Source organism: Staurois parvus, unplaced genomic scaffold (genome assembly GCF_062004578.1).
Source record: "Staurois parvus isolate SC_StPar_1 unplaced genomic scaffold, SC_StPar_1.0 ptg000012l, whole genome shotgun sequence".
Classification (NCBI taxonomy): domain Eukaryota; kingdom Metazoa; phylum Chordata; class Amphibia; order Anura; family Ranidae; genus Staurois; species Staurois parvus.
The window spans coordinates 11,908,135-11,931,777 of record NW_028317808.1 but is presented as its reverse complement, the minus strand read 5'-3'; the positions used below and the strand labels follow the sequence as shown (position 1 = coordinate 11,931,777).

General features: G+C 40.8%; 1 protein-coding gene across 1 annotated transcript in view; it reads right to left on the bottom strand.

The window, feature by feature from the left end:
• LOC149473698 (centlein-like) overlaps positions 1-23,643 on the bottom strand; it is a gene marked incomplete at its 3' end in the record, with an annotated part of 213,100 nt that overhangs the window by 136,963 nt on the left and 52,494 nt on the right. The window contains exons 3-5 of the mRNA XM_089674831.1: positions 15,216-15,300; positions 2,030-2,164; positions 1,261-1,440 (exon numbers count right to left, since the gene is read on the bottom strand). Of these exons, the coding sequence (XP_089530957.1) occupies positions 1,261-1,440; positions 2,030-2,164; positions 15,216-15,300 (400 nt within the window). The remainder of the gene's footprint in view (positions 1-1,260; positions 1,441-2,029; positions 2,165-15,215; positions 15,301-23,643) is intronic.

Below are 23,643 nucleotides of genomic sequence, written 5' to 3'. Positions count from 1 at the left end.
TAAACATTTAAATTCCACTGTATAAGTCATTTTCAACACAAAGGATTCAGTTTGACACATTTCAGACTACTAAGTGTCTTTTATCCCATCTGTGTCCATATTTTCTCACAATAGGTTTACTTTAACACAAATATCTAATGTTGCTGTATGGGTAGGTTTGGACTGTTGTATAAACTAGGCAGTAATTTGATCTGCGTCAAACTGTATACTGAACATTCATGTACTACACTTGTCAATGTAAAATACAATGACTGATTGCAATAAGATGTTACTTTTTGTCAATTTAGAATATTGCAACTAAGGAACAGGGTGGCAGACTGGATGCTATGTTTTACAGTACTTAAACTGTAGTGGTTGACATACAGCACAGCAAGAATGTGTATTGTCAGAATCTGTACTGTCACGTCACAAAATGAGCCTCTCATTTAACATACAGATTTTTTTTTTTGTTTTTCTTTTAAATACAGTAGCCTCCACAGGTCACATTAGCTAGGTATTGGGTAATCACACCTGTAAGTAATGACATTAGTATACAGCATTAACATGTAATAATATCAATTGCTATTATTATGTTTTCCATCTTTTCTACTTAATTATAAATATAGTAATATAAATATTAATTTTCTAATATGAATATGGCATAAACTTCACAACAGAATTTTAAAAAGCAGACATTTTAATGTAGCCCTACAACAGTTGTGATATATATATATATATATATATATATATATATATATATATATATATATTATGAAATAATACAATTCACTTCCTTTTAGTAAGTGGTGGTTTTTATCAGTTAGTCTGTGGTAAAGCAAGCACAGTGCTGCAAAGTAGGACAATGTATGCAAACATATTCTAGAGGTGTGCCACAAGCCACAAAGTACAGTATATGGCATTAACTGTAGTTTTTGTTGCTAGAACAGAACATTCAAGACAGAGGCAAAGGCACTGAAAATACTTTGCAATTCCATTCCATTCCAAACATATGTATTCTTTAAGTTTTCTGTTAGAATGAAGTCTGTTATACTGTTTAATGATTAGACTTAAGGATGGCTATTTGATGTCAGTTTCCTGCTTTGCAGCATCAATTTTTAAAGAGTTGTGGGTTTTAAGTGTAGGAATTTAAATGAATGTCGGTCCCAACTGGCATGTTTGAATACATAAGTTGTTATCACAGCAAATAACGCAAAGCATAAGTGCACGCCACATTGTAGCTTGAAAAATCATGTGAGGGAATCAAGCTGCTCTGCAGCATACCTTAATTTTGGCATCAATGCCAGACTTTTCTCCTCTCCACTGTGCCTCTTGCTTCTTTGCTTTCTCCAGGTCACTAAGCAGGTCAGCACATTTCTTGCTTAAATCTTCCTTCTCCTGCTCCAAATTTTTTAAAATGGCTGCCCTCTGCTCCTCGTTTTTCTCCAAACTCTGCTTAGTGTTCTGTTTGACAAAAATCAGAATTGCACATTACAGCCCCAGAAATAATTACACATGCAGTCGACAATCAATCAACAATGTCTAATTAAGTGACCCTAGTCTTCAAGCTGCAAGTAACAGCCGTGATTTTACCATTTCTTAAGTTATGCAGGTAGAAGGGACTTTTTTCTAACTGAATGGCAGTTCTGATGAATGCATACATGCGAAGAATCCTTTAATTGATCAAGATGCCTTTGATGATGTCCCCAGCTATTTTTGAGACCCGTACAGACACATCATTCTAGACCTTGGGTTTATCAATTAATAATACTAGTCCCATCAGTATGTAATTAAAAAGAAGTCACATATTCACACTACTTCCACTTGCTCTATATCCATCATTAAGTATTTATTTGGAAGTTATAAGCCTCAGATTCTCAACTTTAAAGAAGTGCTCAGAGTTGGCTGTATGAGAAAGAACTGCAAAGCTAAGAGAAGCCTGAGGCAATTCTTTTGCAGTGTATGTCCCTTTCTGTGGCACACTGAGTGACACAGCTTGAAGCTCAGCACTTCACAGTAAGACAACTGGAAAAATATGTACAAGACATGCTACCTTAAGCTCATGACTTTTATCTTTTAATTTTAGTTGGAGGTCATCCAACTCCTTTTTCAGTATGGTATTTTCTTCGTCTACAGTGATCTTTCTCTGTACGAGGTTGTTTATCTCCTGCTGCTGTCCCAATACTCTCTAGAAACAGAGAAAAAAAAATAAAGGCAATGTCACCGGGGTACTTTATATAACAGATGTCAGGCATTTTCAAAACCCACAATGTGTGATTTAAATTAAAGGCAAAACAAATCTTTGCAAGAAAATGTTTTATACAAACATTGGCACAGCTGGTATTAAAAACATGATTTAAAGATATCCACTCTAAATGTAATATAAAAGCCTTTGTCTATTTAACCTAAATACCTATGACCCTCAACTGAAAGGGGGAATTTGCAACTGTTATGTTAAGAGCCCCAAACTGTATATCCAACGATGCTGTACCCAAATAAATCCCCCTTAGCAATCTTACAGAGTAGGCAGATGATGGTTACTGAAGCAAGACTGGTTTAGTATGGATAGCTCGGTATGTCTAGTGCCCCATTTTGAAATGTTAGTTGTATAATTAAATAATAAATGAATATATCAGTACCCCTCTTGCAAAGATAACAACAGCTCTCAAAGCAAATTTGATGCATTCTAAGATAATAAAACAATGCACAAATTCAATGTTACCAGCCATAAACACGCATACTTGAGGGACCTTAGTGACTAAATTCTGTGATGAAAAGCACCGCGAAGGGAATTTATCAAAATTGGAGCAGCCAGAATCTGGAGGCAACCAATCAGCTTCTATCTTTCATTTTTAAAGCATAACTGAACAAGCTGGAGATACAAGTGGATTGGTTGTCATGCACAACTGTTCTAGATTTTGTCTGTTACATTTTTGATCAATCCTCCCATGTATATAAAAAAAGAGAATACTTACCAGATCTGCCGCCTGTGCCTGAAAATCTTCCCTCTCTTGCAGAGCTACAGTGGGGCAAAAAAGTATTTAGTCAGCCACCAATTGTGCAAGTTCTCCCACTTAAAAAGACGAGAGAGGCCTGTAATTGGCATCATAGGTAGACCTCAACTATGAGAGACAAAATGAGAAAAAAAAATCCAGACAATCACATTGGTTGATTTGGGAAGAATTTATTTGCAAATTATGGTGGAAAATAAGTATTTGGTCATCCAACAAGCATTTGGATGATCCAGAAGAGGATTGGGAGAATGTCATATGGTCAGATGAAACCAAAATAGAACTGTTTGGTAGAAATACAACTCGTCGTGTTTGGAGGAGAGCGAATGCTGAGTTGCATCCAAAGAACACCATACCTACTGTGAAGCATGGGGGTGGCAACATCATGCTTTGGGGCTGTTTCTCCGCAAAGGGACCAGGATGACTGATCCATGTACAGGACAGAATGAATGGGGCCATGTATCGTGAGATTTTGAGTGCAAACCTCCTTCCATCAGCAAGGGCATTGAAGATGAAACGTGGCTGGGTCTTCCAACATGACAATGATCCCAAACATACCGCCCGGGCAATGAAGGAGTGGCTTCGTAAGAAGCATTTCAAGGTCCTGGAGTGGCCTAGCCAGTCTTCAGATCTCAACCCCATAGAAAACCTTTGGAGGGAGTTGAAAGTCCGTGTTGCCCAGCGACAGCCCCAAAACATCACTGCTCTAGAGGAGATCTGCATGGAGGAATGGGCCAACATACCAGCAACAGTGTGTGCCAACCTTGTGAAGACTTACAGGAAACGTTTGACCTCTGTTATTGCCAACAAAGGATATATAACAAAGTATTGAGATGAACTTTTGATATTGACCAAATACTTATTTTCCACCATAATTTGCAAATAAATTATTTCCAAATCAGCAAATGTGATTGTCTGGATTTTTGTTCTCATTTTGTCTCTCATAATTGAGGTCTACCTATGATGCCAATTACAGGCCTCTCTCATCTTTTTAAGTGGGAGAACTTGCACAATTGGTGGCTTACTAAATACTTTTTTGCCCCACTGTATACATGATGAAGAATCTTCAGCAATGGATACACTTCAGGTATATGGCATGTTTGGGTCCCCTGCTGCACTTCACTATGTCGCTACTGTGTCTATGCAAAGTGATTTTTGGTGGAATAAGAGTGTTCAGCGGGGAACACAAACATCTGACACACCTGAAATTTTGTTGAATGTTGAAGATTATTTGGCTAATATAGCTCTGCAAGACAGCAAAGATCAGAGCGATGAACAGTGGGTTTCTTCTCCAATGGTGTCTTTTTTTTCTTTTTTCAATGGTGTTCCTTTGAACTGTATGTGAAGAGAAAACTATTTTCCAGTAGTTTTGTACAGAGATGGGAAGATTTATAACCCCTTTCAAGTTTTTTTATTGCTTTCTGAGTCACCACTGGATAGGGACACGCTCTCTCTTTGTCCTAGTGACCATTGTCACCAAAACTAAAAGTGGGAAAAAATTTAATATTTTGTGTTGTCACTGGAAAAGGAATAGAGTGAAACACTTCCAATGGGCGCACCACTTTTGATATCAACTGTCTAATAGGAGAATTCCCCTCACTTTATAGAGACACTCCACCCTCCTGTTGCATTTCCCAATGGGATGCACACATCAAAAAAATAAACTGACGTATGGTTTAACCCTTTACTACCAAAACAAAAAAGGTTTTGCCTATACACACACTTTATTGCAGTATAAACAAATGTGGTAAAGAAAACATACTGTATGTGCAATGGTCTCTATAGCCATATAAACCAAGAATCTTCATTTTCATTTCTTTCCTTTTCACAGTAACTGTTATTTTTGGTTCTCTGCAACAAATTACTCCAGCTCACTTTAAGATTTTTTAAGCAGTATTCACATCTTTCTAGCCACGTTTTCATGGATTTTAAAAAGCATTATCAACAATCAGGCATTTTCACTGCCATCGTCATCCATGGTCCCTATAGTGCCTGCCTAGCCACCAGAAATTGTTGAAGGCTCATCAATCTGTTGCACAAATTTGAACTAGCATCATTTAAATAATGGCCAACGTGTCCTTGTGTGTGAATGGTCCCTTAGTATTATTTTAATGGTTTTACCAATGGAGTTTATTTTCTGTTGATTTCCAGATAAAAAAAGTATACACAAGTAAAGGTTACTTTAAAAGGCATCTATTTTTTTCCTCCATACCAAGAGGTGCCATGACATATTTTCACAATACAAAAGAAGTCATTCCTGTTTTAGTTAATGTTATTTGGGCACTTTTTTTTTTAAACATTCTGAATCCTACAAAAATGCTAACAGTGATTCATGCTGCTTCTAACAGCAATTAAAAGCAGGTGTAATTAGTCTGTGCACACTACATCCAGTAAAGCAAATTATTTATTGATAGCCACGCATAAATAGATCCATTTCAGAGACCTCCCTTATGACAAATCCTGTTAAGAATGATCCAGTATATGTATTTATAACTGCTCATTAATAATTGACTTGGATAGTCATTGTGTGCCGTTAGTTGTTCACCTGCATAAGTAGAGCATAAATGAATACACTACACAAATCACTAAAAAAGAAAGGTGCCTCTATAATGCCATCAAAAGAACATACCAGAAACATTTTTTTATGAAATATTGTTTTAAATATACTGTAATGGTAACACGATACTAAATTGTCCACTACTCAGAATAAAACCAGCACCATGGGTTACCTTGAATCTTCATTTCCCCCAGTAACATATCATTTTAATTGGTTCTTCAATGAAGTGCTAAATAAATAAAAACCTATTCTAGTTTTGTTATAGTTGCAAAACCCCAGGCTTCGCATCAGGAAATACTTGTATCAATCTGTGTTATCCACATATCAACCAACCAGGTACAACCTTTCACTCCACAATGTATAAGAAATAAGGCTCAGTATTACTTCAGCACATACATGTCCTTTTCGAGATCAGTGTCATCCTTATGATTATGCGGAAAAAAAAAAATCTGATAAGCAGCACACACAGAGAATACTGCAATTTTGTCTTAAGAAAGAGTTGCATTTGTTGGCAGCCATTTTCTTCTATTTTTTTTAATATAAAGTAGCATAGGAAAGCAGCTAAGAAAAGCAATCTGTCCAAGAAAGGATGAAAGCTTACGGAAAATGCTCACTACACCGTTGAGATTCAATAAAGTTTTGATTACAGGAGACATTGATGTTTACTTCAGAGAGAAGCTATACTATAGTAACAAGAAATTCTGTAACTAAACTTCCCCCTCTCACCACGGCTGCTCAGTTACCTCCATTTGACAGCAACAGGCCTTTAAATCCTAGGTGGTGGAATCAAGTATCAATTGACTTGAAAAGGGCTGTATTTCACAATTAGAGATCTCAGAAACCAGCTCCTTCCCAGTTGTGGTGTGTTGCGGTATGCTTTGTTAAAAAGAAAAAAAATAGGGGCACATCTGGTTTTTTTTTACATTGCCTTGTGCTGACAGCCAATTCTTGATGAACTGGCTGCCTTGTACATAGAAACATTCAAATAAAACACTTTAATATTTATGCATTAATATACCGCAATTACATTTCATAGTGTGAAGGAGACCTTATTAGTTTGATCTGTATTGCTGGCCATTTAATGAGTGGACTTTGAGGACTTAGCAGGAGGCTTCTCAAAATGGCGGTCAGCTGTCATCAATCTGTTTTAGGAAACTTCCAACTTCCAAATAAATCTGATCTACTTTATTAAGATTTGAGGTCTTCGCAAATACTGTATGTTTTATAGCAGTTCAGAGTTTAATAGTTTGGATGCTTCTATTGTTAAAGGAACCATCATGCAATATATAGAATGCTTTCCCAAAGCCAATCAAACCCACTCTCCTGCCCTGGTGTTCTGCTACAATGTTCACCAGCCGATCATTTGTATTATTGAATAATTCTTCCTGTGCTGATAGCTGAGTGCTGGTATTTTTAAGAGATCTCTGCAGGTTAGAGATACGCAGCATTGTCACTAAATGCCAGGTCCAGACTAGAATTAGTTTAGTGTTTTTAACATTGTGTAGCTACCACACATGTATCAGACATCTGTGCTATTTTCATTTATCGAAAAGACACCATCACACATGCGCAGTAAAGTGGACATTTAAATGTGTATGGGCACCAAGTCATCAGCCATAACATTTGGGAATCACATCCAGAGCAGTCTCTGCAGCAGGTTAGTCTGTGTTATATTTGAGTGTAGACTTCTGATTTCTAACCCCGTCAACTCAAATCATTTCCCTACCTCCATCTGTCATGTAAAGGAGAAATTGCTTAAGGGCACATCTATGCGCAAGCGCCGGGCTCCCGCTGGTCGTGCCCGTGCGCAAGCGGGTGTGCGACGGCGTGCACGACCCGCCACCGAACTGACGCCAGGTGGGCTATTTAAACCTCTGCTGCACCAAGAGTCCTTGCCTTCTGGTCTACCATGTTCTGTTGCATGCTGCCATTGTATCCTGATCCTGTTTGCCAACCTGACCTATCTTGACTATGATTGAACTCCGCCTGTACCGACCCAGCTTATCCTTTGACAATCCGCTTGCCTGCTCCTTGTACCTGATCTGCCCGATTGATCCTGACCCGGCTTGTCTGACTCTGTTACTTCTCCTGCCTGTGACTATTACTTGCTTCCAGCTGTCTGCAGTTGTCAAGTTCCTGCTATACCTTCCTGCTGCTGCTGCTGCTCCTGCACACCTGCATCCGCAACTGACCTGCATCCTGGTCATCCAGGCTACCCACCTGTCAGCTGTCACCGCAGACCGCCACCTGTCAGCTGTCACTGCAGACTGCCATCTGTCAGCTGTCACCGCAGACTGCCATCTGTCAGCTGTCACAGCAGACCGGCCAGGAACTAGTGCCACTCCGGGCTTTGTGCCTTCTGTTTGCTCTATCAGGGACTCTATCAGCGGGAGTTGTAAGAGGATGCCCTCATCTCCAAGTCAGGCTCCCCCACCAGGTACGTGACACCATCCTATAATGTGGCTCATACAGGCACTGTAAACTCCTGCCTTGCATCATCCCACCATCTCCGCAACCGAATCTTTGCTGCTGGCCAGGAGGATTGCTGTCAGCATCTGTAGCTACATCTGACAGCCCACCCATCCCCTAATCACCACTGTCACCCTACTTCTAGCCATCATGTTTGAAACCTGCCACTACAGCGCTAATACTCTACACTTCATTCTGCTCTCCCTGCCCCAAACCTGGACTCCAACCCGCAATCTCAACACTGTCTCTGACCTTCATCCCTCCCCTTTGCTTTCACCACCTCTTCCCCATCCCCCCCCCCCCCCAAGTCATTCGCCACTACAGTGATGCTTGCCTCTGCATTTGCCACCACTGTACCAACTCACACTTCTGCAAATACCACCACTGCAGTGACTCACCCTTCCTTATTAAGCCCATTGCTGGTTCACTGTAATCCACTGTAGCCAGAATCCAGTGAACACATCACAGGATCGTTTGAAGTATATTTCCTCAAGTCTGTGGTCTAGAACATTTTCTCTCTCTATGCTTACTCTATTGCAATTCAAATCCAAACGTCCAAAGCAAGTTTTAATTTTGATGTTGGCAGGCGTTCTGTAGAGGTGATACAGCAAGAAGCCTGAAGTGCATGAGTTAGAGAATGGTGCTTATGCATCCAAACTAGAGATTTCCGGATAACCACATTACAAGTTGTGCACTACAACAACACATGGATACAAAATTGAAGAACTCAAACAGTTGACAGTGCTCACTATATGCTTCTTAAAATTTAATTTTTAGCTAGTGAAAGTGTGCCCATTTGTTGAACAGGATGAAATATTGATTGCCTATGTATGATGCAACGGTATAGTGGCGGTCAGTTCATAAGTCAGTGGGTGCAGAGGCGGTCAGTAATGAAGTGGGTGGTTGCCATTTTGGTCAGCGGAGAAGTATGTGGAGGAATTGACAATTAGCAAAGAAGTGGGTAGGGACAGTGTGGATCAGTGGAAAAGTGGATTGGTGCAGTGGCAGTCAGTTTATTACTTTAAAGCTGCTATTTATGATAGGGGATGGACAATGATATATTAGGTGGCCCTTTCTTCCCTTATAGTCTAAACCTATCCAACCCTCAACCCCACCCCCACTAGCAACTACAGGTGAAACTCGAAAAATTAGAATATCGTGCAAAAGTTCATTTATTTCAGTAATGCAACTTAAAAGGTGAAACTATATGAGATAGACTCATTACATGTAAAGCAAGATAGTTCAAGCCGTGATTTGTCATAACTGTGATGATTATGGCTTACAGCTCATGAAAACCCTAAATCCACAATCTCAGAAAATTAGAATACATGCAATCAATAAAACAAGGATTGTACATAGAACAATATCGGACCTCTGAAAAGTATAAGCATGCATATGTACTCAGTACTTGGTTTGGGCCACTTTTGCAGCAATTACTGCCTCCATGCGGCGTGGCATGGAAGCTATCAGCCTGTGGCACTGCTGAGGTGTTATGGAAGACCAGGATGCTTCAATAGCGGCCTTCAGCTCTTTTGCATTGTTCAGTCTCATGTCTCTCATTTTTCTCTTGTCAATGCCCCATATTCTCTATGGGGTTCAGGTCAGGCGAGTGTGCTGGCTAATCAAGCACAGTAATCCCACAGACATTGAACCAGGTTTTGGTGCTTTTGGCAGTGTGGGCAGGTGCCAAGTCCTGCTGCAAAATGAAGTCAGCATCCCCATAAAGCTCGTCTGCGTAAGGAAGCATGAAGCGCTCCAAAATCTCCTGGTAGACGGCTGCGTTGACCCTGGACTTAATGAAGCACAGTGGACCAACACTAGCAGATGGCAAGGCTCCCCAAATCAACACAGACTGTGGAAACTTCACACTGGACTTCAAGCATCTTACAGTGTGTGCCTCTCCATTCTTCCTCCATACTCTGGGTCCTTGGTTTCCAAATGAGATGCAAAAGTTGCTCTCATCAGAAAAGAGGACTTTGGACCACTGAGCAACAGACCAGGTCTGTTTTTCTTTAGCCCAGGTAAGACACTTCTAACGTTGCTTGTTGTTCAGGAGCGGCTTGACAAGAGGAATAAGACATTTGAAGCCCATGTCCAGGATCCGTCTGTGTGTGGTGGCTCTTGATGCACCGACTCCAGCCTCAGTCCACTCCTTGTGAAAGTCCCCAACACTTTTAAATGGCCTTTTCCTGACAATCCCCTCCAGGCTGCGGTCATCCCTGATGCTTGTGCACCCTTTTCTTCCACACTTTTCCCTTCCACATAACTTTCTATTAATGTGCTTTGATACAGCGCTTTGGGAACATCCAACTTCTTTTGCAATTACCTTTTGAGGCTTTCTCTCCTTATGGAGGGTGTCAATGATGGTTTTCTGCACAACTGTCAGGTCAGCAGTCTTTCCATGATTGTGATTCCTACTGAACCAGACTGAGAGAACATTTAAAGGCTCAGGAACCCTTTGCAGGTGTTATGGCTTAATTAGCTGATTAGAGTGCGACACTTTGAGCCTAGAATATTGCACCTTTTCACAATATTCTAATTTTCTGAGATTGTGGATTGGGATTTTCATGAGCTGTAAGCCATAATCATCACAATTATGACAAATCACGGCTTGAACTATCTTGCTTTGCATGTAATGAGTCTATCTCATATATTAGTTTCACCTTTTAAGTTGCATTACTGAAATAAATGAATGTTTGCACGATATTCTATTTTTTCAAGTTTCACCTGTATGTACCTCTTCTGTTTGAATCAATTCCATTACAACCCTCTCCCCTAAAAACCTAAAATCTTGCATCTGAAGTGTTCAAGCTGTTCACACTGAATCCAGTCAACGGACTTCCACAGACATACCACAACAATGCCTTACATATTATTGTAATGTAAGGTGGATACACCGTTGAGTCTAGCCCCTTCATCTCAGTCCAAACCGTACAGACTGGATTGAAAGGTTTAGGAAAACCTAGACACTGGCAAACAGAACTGTAAGGACCACCATAAAACCCCTCCCATTGACAGTCATCCTCAATTTGTGTCCTTAGGTGATGGATGTTCTCTCCAAGTCTAAGCAAAGCACTTCCCTTTGCTGCATGTCCTGGACTCCCTAGCCCCTCTCTCAATGACGAGGCACCCTCACTTTTTCATGTAGGTGGACGTCTGTCAGCTTTCTCAGACACTCATATTTGAGGCATTATGGATCTCTGAGTCAGGGATGTGCTCTTCAGGGGGTACTGACTGGAGTTTGCTCTCTCCCTCCAGTCTTCAAGTCTGCCTTCTTTGCAGAGTCTGGAGGATCTGCATGCTGCTCTTCAGCAATTGTTCACCTCACAGGTAATTGTAGCTGTAACCTGTTTAAGGTTAGGAAAGCAAAGGGCAGCATTTGTCCTGTCGAACTGAAGTGCTTGAATGTCTTCTTTCAGATCCAAAAGTTTTGTATGGAATCAATTAGGTCAGTCATCGCATCCTTGTAACCGGGATTTGTTGGACATCAAGAACGTAGGAGATGGTCCTATGTTCAGGTTTGTAACCTACCTATCCACTGCTCTTCAGGCCTTCTTTGCCCCTATTCTGGCCTTTCTTTGCTCTCAGGGTGTCCACATTTTAAGCTAAGTGGATGACCTGCTATTGCAGCTAGAGCAAACATTTTGGAGCTCAGAACCATTCAGCTGTCCCACAAACACAGGAGGTCCATCAAGCAAGCACAAGAAGTCAAGCAGATGAAGTGGAAGTAGAAAGGATTCTGACCACGGCAGAGCATTCCAGCCCTGGTCACAGTACACACTTTAGGCATAAAAAATTGGCAGATCGACTTTCTCAGCCATCAAAGTCTGGATCGCAAAGTGATACCTTCACCTGGAGGTTTCCTGGACCTTCATTGCAGGTTCATGACTCAGGATATGGACCTGTTAGTATCCCAGTTCAACAAATTGAAAAACTAAAAAAAACTGCCAAGTCCGGAGATCCCCGAGCTTTCCCAGCAGACATTCTAGTGACTCTGTGGGATCACTTTTGCCTTCTCTACGTTTTCCATCTACTAAACCTTATTCCACGACTGATTCACTGGATCGAATTGCAGGGCATTCCAGGGATTATTGTGGCACCAAACTGGCCCAGGAAAACTTGGCACTGTGGCATACTCTGGCTTCTGGCAGACCTCCCTTGGACTCTTCTAGATCACTCAGATCTTCTGTCTAAAGGTCCAATCTACCATCCTGCTTCCCGGTTTATGGCTTTGTTGGCCTGGCTGTTGAAGCCCAGGTCCTGAGGGACAGAAACTTATCAGATTTGGATATTTGGATACTAGGAAGTCGACTGCTCACAAAATATACCATCACACATCTAAGGTGGAAGGCTTTGTATGGTGCGAGCAGAGAAAGTTTCATACTAGATGATACTCCGTGGAATGTATCCTGGCTTTTTTCCAGCTAGGTCTCAATCAACATCTGGCCTTGAGTACCCCTAGAGGGAAAAATGTTAGCCTTGGCTATCATCATCCAGTATCCTTTAGCCTCTCGCTCCCTGGTGAAGACCTTTGTGTAGGGAGTTGCTCATTTAGCACTTCAGAATTTTAATCTGGTACTTAACATTTTTTCAAAAGCCGCCCTTTGCACCGAACAGGGTATTCCTTTAGCTGAGCTCATTCACTAGGTGGCATTTTCTGTCACCAACATGAATACTAGGGCGAGTATCAGTGTAGGTGACATTGCTTTGTAAGGAACCTTTCCTGGTGTTGCACAAGAATAAAGCTCTCCTAAGGCTTTCTTCCTGCCCAAGGAGTTTTCCTCTTTTCACCAGGATGTTGTCCTGCCATCTCTCTGTCTGGCTCCTAAGTACCCCAAAAAGGTCTCTCTTCACTACTTGGATGTGGTTGATGCTGAAAGCCCTCGCAGGGGACATTCTGATTCTTGTTTCACCATTGCTAGATGGATTTGACAGGTCCTTGTTCAAACCTATTCCCTACAGGAGAAGGTTCCTCCCTTTCCTGTTAAGGCACACTCCACTAGGTCCCTGGGAGTTTCTTGGAACTTTTAGCATTAAGCATCTACGTAACAGATTTGCAAGGCAAATGGGCCTTGTAATGGCCATGCGTACTGGACACACAAATCCTCAAAGATTGTAAGCTCCAAGGAGCAGGGCCCTCCTATCCCTCTTGTATTGAACTGTATTGTTGCTGTATTGTCTCCCATTATATTGTAAAGCACTGAGCAAACTGTTGGTGCTATATAAATCCTGTATAATAATAATAATGTCTGTGTGGTAACCGATTTGTTTAGGTCAAAAGTCTTTATGCCATTTTGTCATAAGAAGGCATAGCTTCAGTGACCTTCCCCTTCCCTCCTCCTTTCATTTCATACAATCCACAACCTCTTAATTGTATGCCAGGACTTTCTTATTAGTCCATTGATCAGACACAACCCTTTCCATTAGCCAATACACATTTCAGTCTATAAACCCTAATAAAACCCTAATAAAACCATCACCTTTGCAGGCATGAGCAATCCGGAAAACAAACAGACATTGGGTCATAAATACCTTAGTTGGGAACCTGTAGAATACACATATCTGTCTCTTGAAGCTATCATCATCATATAGCCAGAATAAATTTATATTTACTTTGATCAGTTATTGGGTAGCATTTTGAACCCAAACACCCCTATGCTAGGAGGTACCAGAGTGGATTAGGCCTCCACACCCCTCCTATTTTTATGAGAAACAGATATCTAAGACCTGTCATATCTATATCCATTTCAAATCTAATTTCATGCTGGACAATAATATATAGGGTAGCCGACTATACCCTGCAGATATTCAGAGGTAATAATAGTTATAGAAAACTGTATGTGGGACTTGATCATAAAAGTGGTAACATCCCAGCAACCATCCCTTAGACCTGATGATTGGTCAGATGGTCTCTATCAACACCCCCCTTGATGTGAAGAAAAGTGGACTGCACACTGACAGCTCTTGTGTGCCATCAACCTGAAACATCTGTCAAGTTATGATAGCCAATAACACCTCACTGACTGGACTCTTGCTTGTACTATTTGTTACTCTGTAATACCTTTGGGTTTTTTTGTAAATATTTTATTTGCACCATTTTCCCCTTTTCATTATTAAACCCCATTTTGAAAAGTGTTGAAATGGTCTGTAAATGCTCTAATGCAAACTAAAAGAATCCATGTTTCTTGAAGAGAGCTACTGTAGTATAATCCTCTGAATTTACCTGTCTGTGGTGACAGCGTGTACAGATTTTTCATAACTGCTAATCTTGTGAAAGTTTCCAATAACAGTTTATAGAGTTAATTGCTTAGTTAACTAAATGCAGTAACAATTGCTCTCAGCCTGTTGGCACCTAGATTGTGGTCCCACAAGCTGAAAAATCTTTGTGCAGTGTGGGGCTGAGATTGGCATTGTTGCGTAAGTGAGAGCAAGGTGTGAGGTTGACCAGTCTTTTGCCACATACGTTTGTCACAGTCCTCTGTTCATATGACTGGGAAGGAGTTAAGCTTTGACAATAAAACCTGGAAGTTGATTGGTTTCTATGCAGAGCCGCACCATATTTTGCACTCCCCAGTTTTAGTAAATCAACCCTAATGCCTGCTTCCTGTACTGTACGATCAAGAAAATAAGATTTTTTACTTACCTGTAAAATCTGTTTCTTAAAGTACAGTACAGAGGACACTCTCCTCTGTCTCTGTTTATCTTTAAAGCTAGTTAAAACTTGGATAACTGCCAGTGCAAGGGGTTATATGTGGGGTCCTATAGTTCCAGTGTCCAATCCCCTGAAGGTAATAATATATAAAATGTGGCCTGTATTGTAATACAAGAAAGTAATTTAACAGGCAAGTCAAAAATCCTTTGTTGTGTTGACAAGCTAGGTACTGAGCTGAGAATTTCTTTGTACTGTTAAGTAAAAACAATTGCACAAACAGCTTACAGCATGTACACTGCATATCACGCAAAATAAGGCTGATCTAAATAGCATTATTATCACAGTGAAAACAAATTATATTATAGCAACCAATTTAAAAGCTTGGCATGGGTAGACTAGAGAAAAGCAAATTCTGAGTTAGCATTTTAGTGATCTTCACACAAGGGTGTTAAACATACACATATGAACACTTGGATAGATATTCCATTTAAATATATGTGTGCTTTTTACGAAAAAAAGAAAAAAAACAAAAAGAATCATTAACACCAACCTGTTCAAATTCTTGTATTTGGCTGTCTTTCATCTGTAGAATTTCCAGCACTTTTCTGTCTTTGGCCTCAGCCTTACTTTTTTCCCTGGAACAAGGCATAAAAAGATATATATTACACATTATTAGAACTAATTTGTACTTAATCATTTGAATTTGCTAAATCTTAGTGATAAACGCCATTTTAAGAAGCAGAGAATAAAATTATCCGTGACCGACAGCCCCAGTAGAATTAATCAGCATGCATATGGCAAGTGACAGCAAATTATTCCTTCTGGCAATTATGACAACTTTATTTCATAGTACAGTATGTGGACAAGCGTTGCAGCCAAAAAATCATACCGAGATTACAGTCTTCCTCTATACACAATGAAATCAGTGATTTCCTTTGACTGAATCTTAGTTCTTCATAAACTAGAAAAGAAGTTGTAATAATACACATTATGCACAAAACAATCCAGGTCCAGCTGTTTTAGGAATATTGAAAAATGTAATCTACCATGCAATTAATTCTTGGAGGCTGAATATGTAAAATATTGATCAGTCCAACCACAACATTCTGTATGTTCTTAAGATCAAATGTTATTCTAAAAGGAACTAGAAATGACACTAAATAAATTGATTGAAAATGGGCCATGTGATCTTTCGGTAACAGCCAGCAAAGTCATATTAACAAGCAAAGCCAGATCATCCAGAGAACAACCTACACAGGAACCTAGGGTCCAGTCAATGTCTAAAGGGCCCAGTTACAAATTTCATGCTTCTGCAGTTAATGACGGGGACAGCGCAATTGACTAAACGCTGTGAACTTGCCTGTCACTTCAGAAGAAAGTATTAACTTGGCGTATGATGGCATGGGTCATGCCGATAGAGACCATGCAAATGGGGCTTCTGTGTGTTCACTGGAATCCTTAGCAACATCAGTCAAAGAATTGGGAGGGTCAATACTGCTATGGTTCCCAGGGCCCCATTGTGCCTCGTTCTTTCTCTGTTAACAGGCACTTGACTGGGTTCTAGGATCAAGTCCAAAAAAGCTAAATATTTTAACAACATCTAAAAAAATCTTGAGGTTCTATAAGACCTAAAAAAACCTTAAAGGATAAGTTCACCTTTGGGAACATGTTACATGTTCCACCAGTTTTTAGGGTGGAACATGCAACATGTTCCTGATCCTGCAGCTGCCACCCGCTGCACCCCTCTCCCTATGACAGAAGTACAGGGAGGAGTGCCCCATACCAGCTGTTACTTTTCAAAAAAAGCGTGGCCATGTGGGGTTCCATCATTCAGCTGCTGTCAGCTTGTAGTCCTCAATGAACTACCACGGTGCTGTGAATCACCGTGGTAATTCACTGATTCTTCCTGTCAGAAGTTTCGGCTTGCTCGTACAGGATGTATGAGCAAGCAGATACACTGCCAGTCTGCAGGAGACCTGCATGGCATCAGCAATCTGCTGATCGCTGGTGCAATGCTCTTGAGGCCCCTAGCACGAAAAATAATAAATGCTAATTTTTTTACCTGGAAAAAAAATGTGCATTTATAATTTTTTTGTGTAAACGTGAACTTATCCTTTAAACTAAAGAACACACTCATGGGGATAAAACACAGTGGCTAAATGGTTAGCACTTCCGCCTGGCAGTACTAGGGTCGCTGGTTCAAATCGCAACCACGGCATCACCTGCCTGGAGTTTGCATGTTCTCTCTGTGCCTGCGTGGGTTTCCTCCGGGTACTCCGGTTTCCTCCCACACTCCAAAGACATGCTGGTAGGTTAATTGGATCCTGTCTAAATTGGCTCTAGTATGTGTATGTAAGTTAGGGACTTTAAACTGTACGCCCCTTGAGGGTTAGGGACTGATGGGAATGTACAATATATATGTAAAGCACTACGTAAATTGATGGCGCTATATAAGTACCTGAAATAAATAAATAAAAAATAAATAAATAAAAGTCCCTGACTAAGGGAGGTTTCCTGGCCAGACAACCAAGTTGGCTAAGCAGGTTAAGCCAGAAAATGTATGGTATAGTTTGATCCCAAAATTAAATGTGATGAAACGAAGGAGTTACAGAAGACACTACCACAAGGGTAAGCAGAAATGAACTTCTATGCTACAGTCCCAGAGGACAGAACAAGGAAGACATTGCTGATCATGATCAAGAGACATCTTGCCTTGAAGGCCAACCATTTCAAATGCTCTTTGGATATGTCATCACCATAACAAAAATCTTTTGAAGCCAGAGTCCACCTCAGCGAAGAAGAGATCCCTTTGGAAGGAACACTGTCAAAACACAGGACAGAGGGCAGAACCAATTAGCTCAAATTTGTAACTGAGGATGGGTTTTAACTGTCTGTCAGCAGAATTGTTAACCCTTTAGCCGCCAGAGCCATTTTTGTGTATTTTTGCATATGTTGAAATGCACATTCAGGCTTGAATACTTGATAAATTACCCTATCAGTATATATTTTCTGAAAGCAGAGACCCTGGAGAATAAAATTATGGTAGTACAAATTGTTTTTTTTCACACAATATTATGTGCAACAGTATATCAAGCACGTATTTTACATAAATGAAACTTTAAGTGGAACTTCAGTCTGACTAGGGGGTGGCTTTGCTCCCTCGTAAGCAATAAATATGGAGCATGCGCAGATGGGTCCTGGCATAGCTTGTTTGCACATTTTTACACAATGCAAAGACATTAGAAAAAATATTAAAGGTCCATTTTACTTCTAGTCTATTTACATTGTAATTAATCAAGCCCTGAGGAAGAGAAAGAGAGTGCTCTTGAACCCCAGAAATGCATTGGCTATTTTTTGGATTAGCCCCTCAACTTTTATTGGATTAAAGTATCTGGAGTAAAGTATCCAGACCTCTGTGGCGCTTCAATTTCCATTTGTGTTAAATTACATTACAAGCCAAAGAGACCATGGCGTTCCTCTAGAGTGTAGAAGCTGCCAGCCTGGGAGCCACATCATTTACATCAACATCAATACTTTAAAGTGATTGTAAACCTTTACATATACCCAGCAAAGTGATTAGTTGCAGGTCATATACAGAGATGATGCAAATCCTCCTACATACATTGCACCTGTTTTACTGCAGCCATTTGTCCTCTACAGTCTTGTAAAACCTATAGATTGAGAGAACATTTCACAGACCCAAAAAGCAGGGGGCGGCATTTGAAGTTACACACAGAGCTCTGATTGGAGGGAAGGGACCCCCCCTGCAGCACACAGGAACAATGCAGAGCTGAGGATATGAATCACAGGCTGTATGCTGGAGCTCTCCTCCCCATCATCTTTTTATCTCTTGGTGTTGGGAAACTTGTCAGAAGTGACTCATGCCAATAGCAGACGAACTAGAGAGGAGAGAGAAAATCGCATTCAGTGCTTTGGATTGGTTCTCTTGGGACTCCTGCAGCACATCTGTGCACATGTAAGGAGCTGGGAGCCTAGGCAAGAATCGTAGAAATGCTGCTTTGCAGCACAGATAAAGCACTTAAAATTTTGTAAGAAAGGAAGGGGAGAGGAGGCATGCAGCACAACTTGCCCTTTAGGGTACAAACCCTTTGATAAAGTTCTGTGCCTGTGATGAAACACATCAGAGCCGAATCTAGTGACGTCATCATGCCTACCCAGAAGTGGCCAACAGATTGTAAAGCTTTGTCTGTTTTTTTAATTACAATAACAAACACGTTATACCTACCTGCTCTTTGCAATGGTTTTGCACAGAGCAGCCCCGATCCTCCTCCTTTTGGGTCCCCTGCCGGCGCTCCTGGCTCCTCTCCTTCCTATGGGGCACTCATGTGGGCTCGCTCCCATGCCCCACTGCCTGTGTCTATAGTCAAATTTGGCATGGCAAAGTCTGCCCCCCCCATGTCACAGAGTTTGGTTGACAGCAGTGGCAGCCAATGACTGTTATGGATCTGCCCTGTGAGGAGGGACACAGCAGAGAGAACCACTGCTCATGCACAATGGTGGATCCCGATGGGGCTCAGGTAAGTATAAGGGGGGGCTGGGTGGATCCCAAGCACAGAAGGCTTTCTACCATAATGCATTGATTGCATTAAGATAAAAAAAACTTAAGGCTTTAGAACCACTTTAGGTGATGCTGTGGTCTCGGTCCTTAAGGGGACATGTCCGTGGATAATATATATGGCTTTTAAAATGGTGCAGTGCTGCTTCTAGTGAACTTTATTTGTGAGTGCAATTTTTTTTTATTTTAATAAAGAGTTTATTTGTATGTTGCTAAAACACTGTGCAAACTTCTCTTTTTTAAGAGAAGGAGCCAGTGGAAAAGCATTATTAAGGATATTGTTCTGAAGCACGTTTTATTTTAAGTATTGATGTGGTTGGCACATAGGTTCATTGGAACACATATTGTTTATAAATAGATTTTACACTAGGTTGTATATCAACATTCATGCACTTATCACAGTGATCATTGCTGGGGATGATACAATTATATATATATATATAATATTTTAGACTATATTAGGTACTTTTTAGTAACATTGTTTGAATATGAGGTTGCTTTTTCTACCATTACTCACACAGAAGAAACACAGAAAGGAATAATGCTGCGCAGCACTTTAGATTATTTATTTACATACTGATGATGCCACACGTAATGAAGTTTAATAAACTAGCACAAACAGGCAGAGTGTCCCCGCCAATCGAATGTGTTTCAGCTCTACAGGCTAAATGGCAGAGAAGTGTACAAATAAAAAATAAAGGATTAGTGTAAATGTTTTGTTACTTTTGTATAAATTGGTAATTTAACTACTTTCCAGTTTGGTTAGCTCTATTTCCAAAAAGGGGTTATTACTATGATAGTTTATATGTGGCGGAATAACCTGATTGTATCTGAATACCTGTTGATGCTTTAAAGCCGAACTCCGAGCAAAAACGTCTTTACATGCCCTCATTGCTGATTTTCTAACTTCACTGAATATGTCATCCATCTTCTAGTTCACTCAGTAGGTGCTCTGAAATAGCCTATTCATTTTCAAATCAAACCATTCATTTTCTTTGGTTTCCTGTTTGTGGCTGTCAGTGGCTGCTATGCCTCTTATTTCCCAGCACCTGATCTTTACACATTCCTTCTGTAGTTCTTTCTCCAGGAAGCAGTGAGGTACAGTAATTCAGCCACATTTACAATGGTGGGCGGACCGAAACTCTCGGACACATTCAACATGTGCAGGTCTAGTTTACCTGCCCATATTCACTCCAAATCCCTGTGGTTGATGGGCACTGTGGTTTCTCTTTACTGTAAAGAGAGAGGACAGGATATGATGCAGCTCCCTTACACCCTGACTGCCTGCTCCACAGCAGTATAAGAAGACGCTAGTCCGATCCACCACGGGTGCAGAAACTGTCACGTTTCTTCCATACCATGAACAGGGTACGCCACCAAAATGACGGTGGGAGACACTTGGTCTTAGGACCTCTAGTGCCTGCATCTTCATCTCAGACCGACACAGAGCACGCAGACACCCATGGCTGCATATTCTCAGGTCTCTGATCATTCCGGTTCTGTACCCTCACCTCCTTCAACCAGGATCCCAGCAACGTCAAAACCTTACAGAGAATTAGGGGATGACCAGGAACAATCCCTGCACATGAAGGGGAGAGAACTGTACTCGGCTAGTCAGCATATGCAGCCAGAGACAGACCCTACTGTACAGTTCTACACTTCAGGTCAGCCAATTTCTGATGTTACCCTCAAAGAAATGCTTATGTCCCTGCTGAGCATTAATCCATGCTGACATGGTCTCATGTATTCACCAGTGTATGGAGGAAGTACAAGATCTGGGGGACAGAGTAAAACAGGTAGAGGGTAAGATGTGCAAATTCCCCACTTCTTTCAATACACTTGTGAACTCCCAGTCCGCACAACAAGATGAGATTTCTAAGCTTAAAGCAAAATTGGCTAACCTTGAGGACATCTCACAAAGAAACAAATTAAGCTCTGTGGGGTCCCAGAGTCTGTCCAGGACCATCAACTATCACAAATTTCTTGCAATCTAAAGAAATGGTCCCTTCGTTATCCTCTGCAGACCTCACTATAGATATAATACATAGGATCACCAAGCCTTCAAGAATACACTTTTTCCAAGTCAAGGAAAAGTTCCGGGAAGCTTTCAGACAAATGGATAATCTCCCAGCACATGTAACCAATGTACAAGCTCTCCCGGACTTCTCCCAACACTTTCTTCAACAAAGAATGAATCTCTTCACCATAACAAAAGCCCTGCACAACAACAAGTTCGACCACAGGTGGAAGTACCCAGCGCAACTCAGTTTTACGCATCATGGCTCAAACCACCTTATCTCTTCTGTAGACAAGGGCCTCCACCTTCTTCATGACTCGAATCTACTATCAACAGATTCAGAGTTTCTTAACAATTACAGCCATTACAACCCACAATGCCTGACTGAAGACTAGCAAGTGGTCCACCACAATAAAGCTTCCACTAAGAAAACCTAATACTCTGCTTAATAAATCTGTTTCACAGGCCGCATTGTTGTTTCAACCTTGGGACCACTTTTACAAGTTTTACTTTTTCAAGTTCACTACAGACGAAATCTCTTCAGACTCAATATTACACCAAGACTTTGACACCCCAGTCATATGCCACTCACCAAGGACCTATCATTCTCAATTTGGAACAATACCAATCTCCTCATGTCCACGAGAATATCATTCATAATCTCAATTATGGGACTTAACTTTTTATCTAAAAGAAACAAGAGAGCAGTATCTTACTAGGTCTAGAAATTGTATATATTATTTAAAAATTATATATATATTATGTCAAAAATTCACAATCCAAGAAAATTTATCAGACAAAGTGAACTTCCTGGCTCTACACCAATCCCAGATTTTTTCACAGATGTAATTTTAAACCCGGTGGTGAACGTGAGCAAAAAAGATTGTTTCTTGACAGATGACCTTAAAATTCTTTATTAATTCTCATAAAAAACAAACAATAAATGTGAAAATAATCATAAGCAGTACCTAGTGAATTTAAAATACACACCCATCATGTCCCCAAAAGCACATACAGTGCCTTAAAAGAAAGTATTCATACCCCTTGAAATTTTCCACATTTTGTCATGTTACAACCAAAAACATAAATGTATTTTATTGGGATTTTATGTGGTAGACCAACACAAAGTGGCGCATAATAATTGCAAAGTAGAAGGAAAATGATAAATGGTTTTAAAATCTTTTACAAATAAATATCTGAAAAAATTGTGGTGTGCATTTGTATTCAGCCCCCTTTACTCTGATACTCCCAACTAAAATCTAGTGGAACCAATTGCCTTCAGAAGTTACCTAATTAGTAAATAAAGTTCACCTGTGTGCAATTTAAACTCAGTATAAATATAGCTGTTCTGTGAAGATCTCAGAAGTTTGTTAGAGAACATTTGTGAACAAGCAGCATCATAAAAGGCCAAGAAACATACCAAACAGGTCAGCGGTAAAGTTTAAAGCAGGGTTAGGTTATAAAAAAATTCCAAGAATTGAACATCTCACGGAGCACTGTTCAATCCATCATCTGAAAATAGAAAGTGTATGGCACAACTGCAAACCTACCAAGACATGGCTGTCCACCTAAACTGAAAGGCCGGGCAAGGAAAGCATTAATCAGAGAAGGAGGCAAGAGCAGGATGCTTCAATGGCGGCCTTCAGCTCTTTTGCAGTGTTCGGTCTCATGTCTCTTATCTTTCTCTTGGCAATGCCCCATAGATTCTCTATGGGGTTCAGGTCAGACGAGTTTGCTGGCCAATCAAGTACAGTAATCCCACGGTCACTAAACCAGGTTTTGGTGCTTTTGGCAGTGTGGGCAGGTGCCAAGTCCTGCTGGAAAATGAAGTCAGCATCCCCATAAAGCTCGTCTGCGTAAGGAAGCATGAAGTGCTCCAAAATCTCCAGGTAGACGGCTGCGTTGACCCTGGACTTAATGAAGCACAGTGGACCAACACCAGCAGATGACATGGCTCCCCAAATCAACACAGACTGTGGAAACTTCACACTGGACTTCAAGCATCTTGCAGTGTGTGCCTCTCCATTCTTCCTCCATACTCTGGGTCCTTGGTTTCCAAATGAGATGCAAAAGTTGCTCTCATCAGAAAAGAGGACTTTGGACCACTGAGCAACAGACCAGGTCTGTTTTTCTTTAGCCCAGGTAAGACGCTTCTGACATTGTTTGTTGTACAGGAGCGGCTTGACAAGAGGAATATGAGATTTGAAGCCCATGTGCAGGATCCGTCTGTGTGTGGTGACTCTTGATGCACTGACTCCAGCCTCAGTCCACTCCTTGTGAAATTCCCCAACACTTTTGAATGGCCTTTTCCTGACAATCCTCTCCAGGCTGCGGTCATCCCTGCTGCTTGTGCACCTTTTTCTTCCACACTTTTCCCTTCCACAT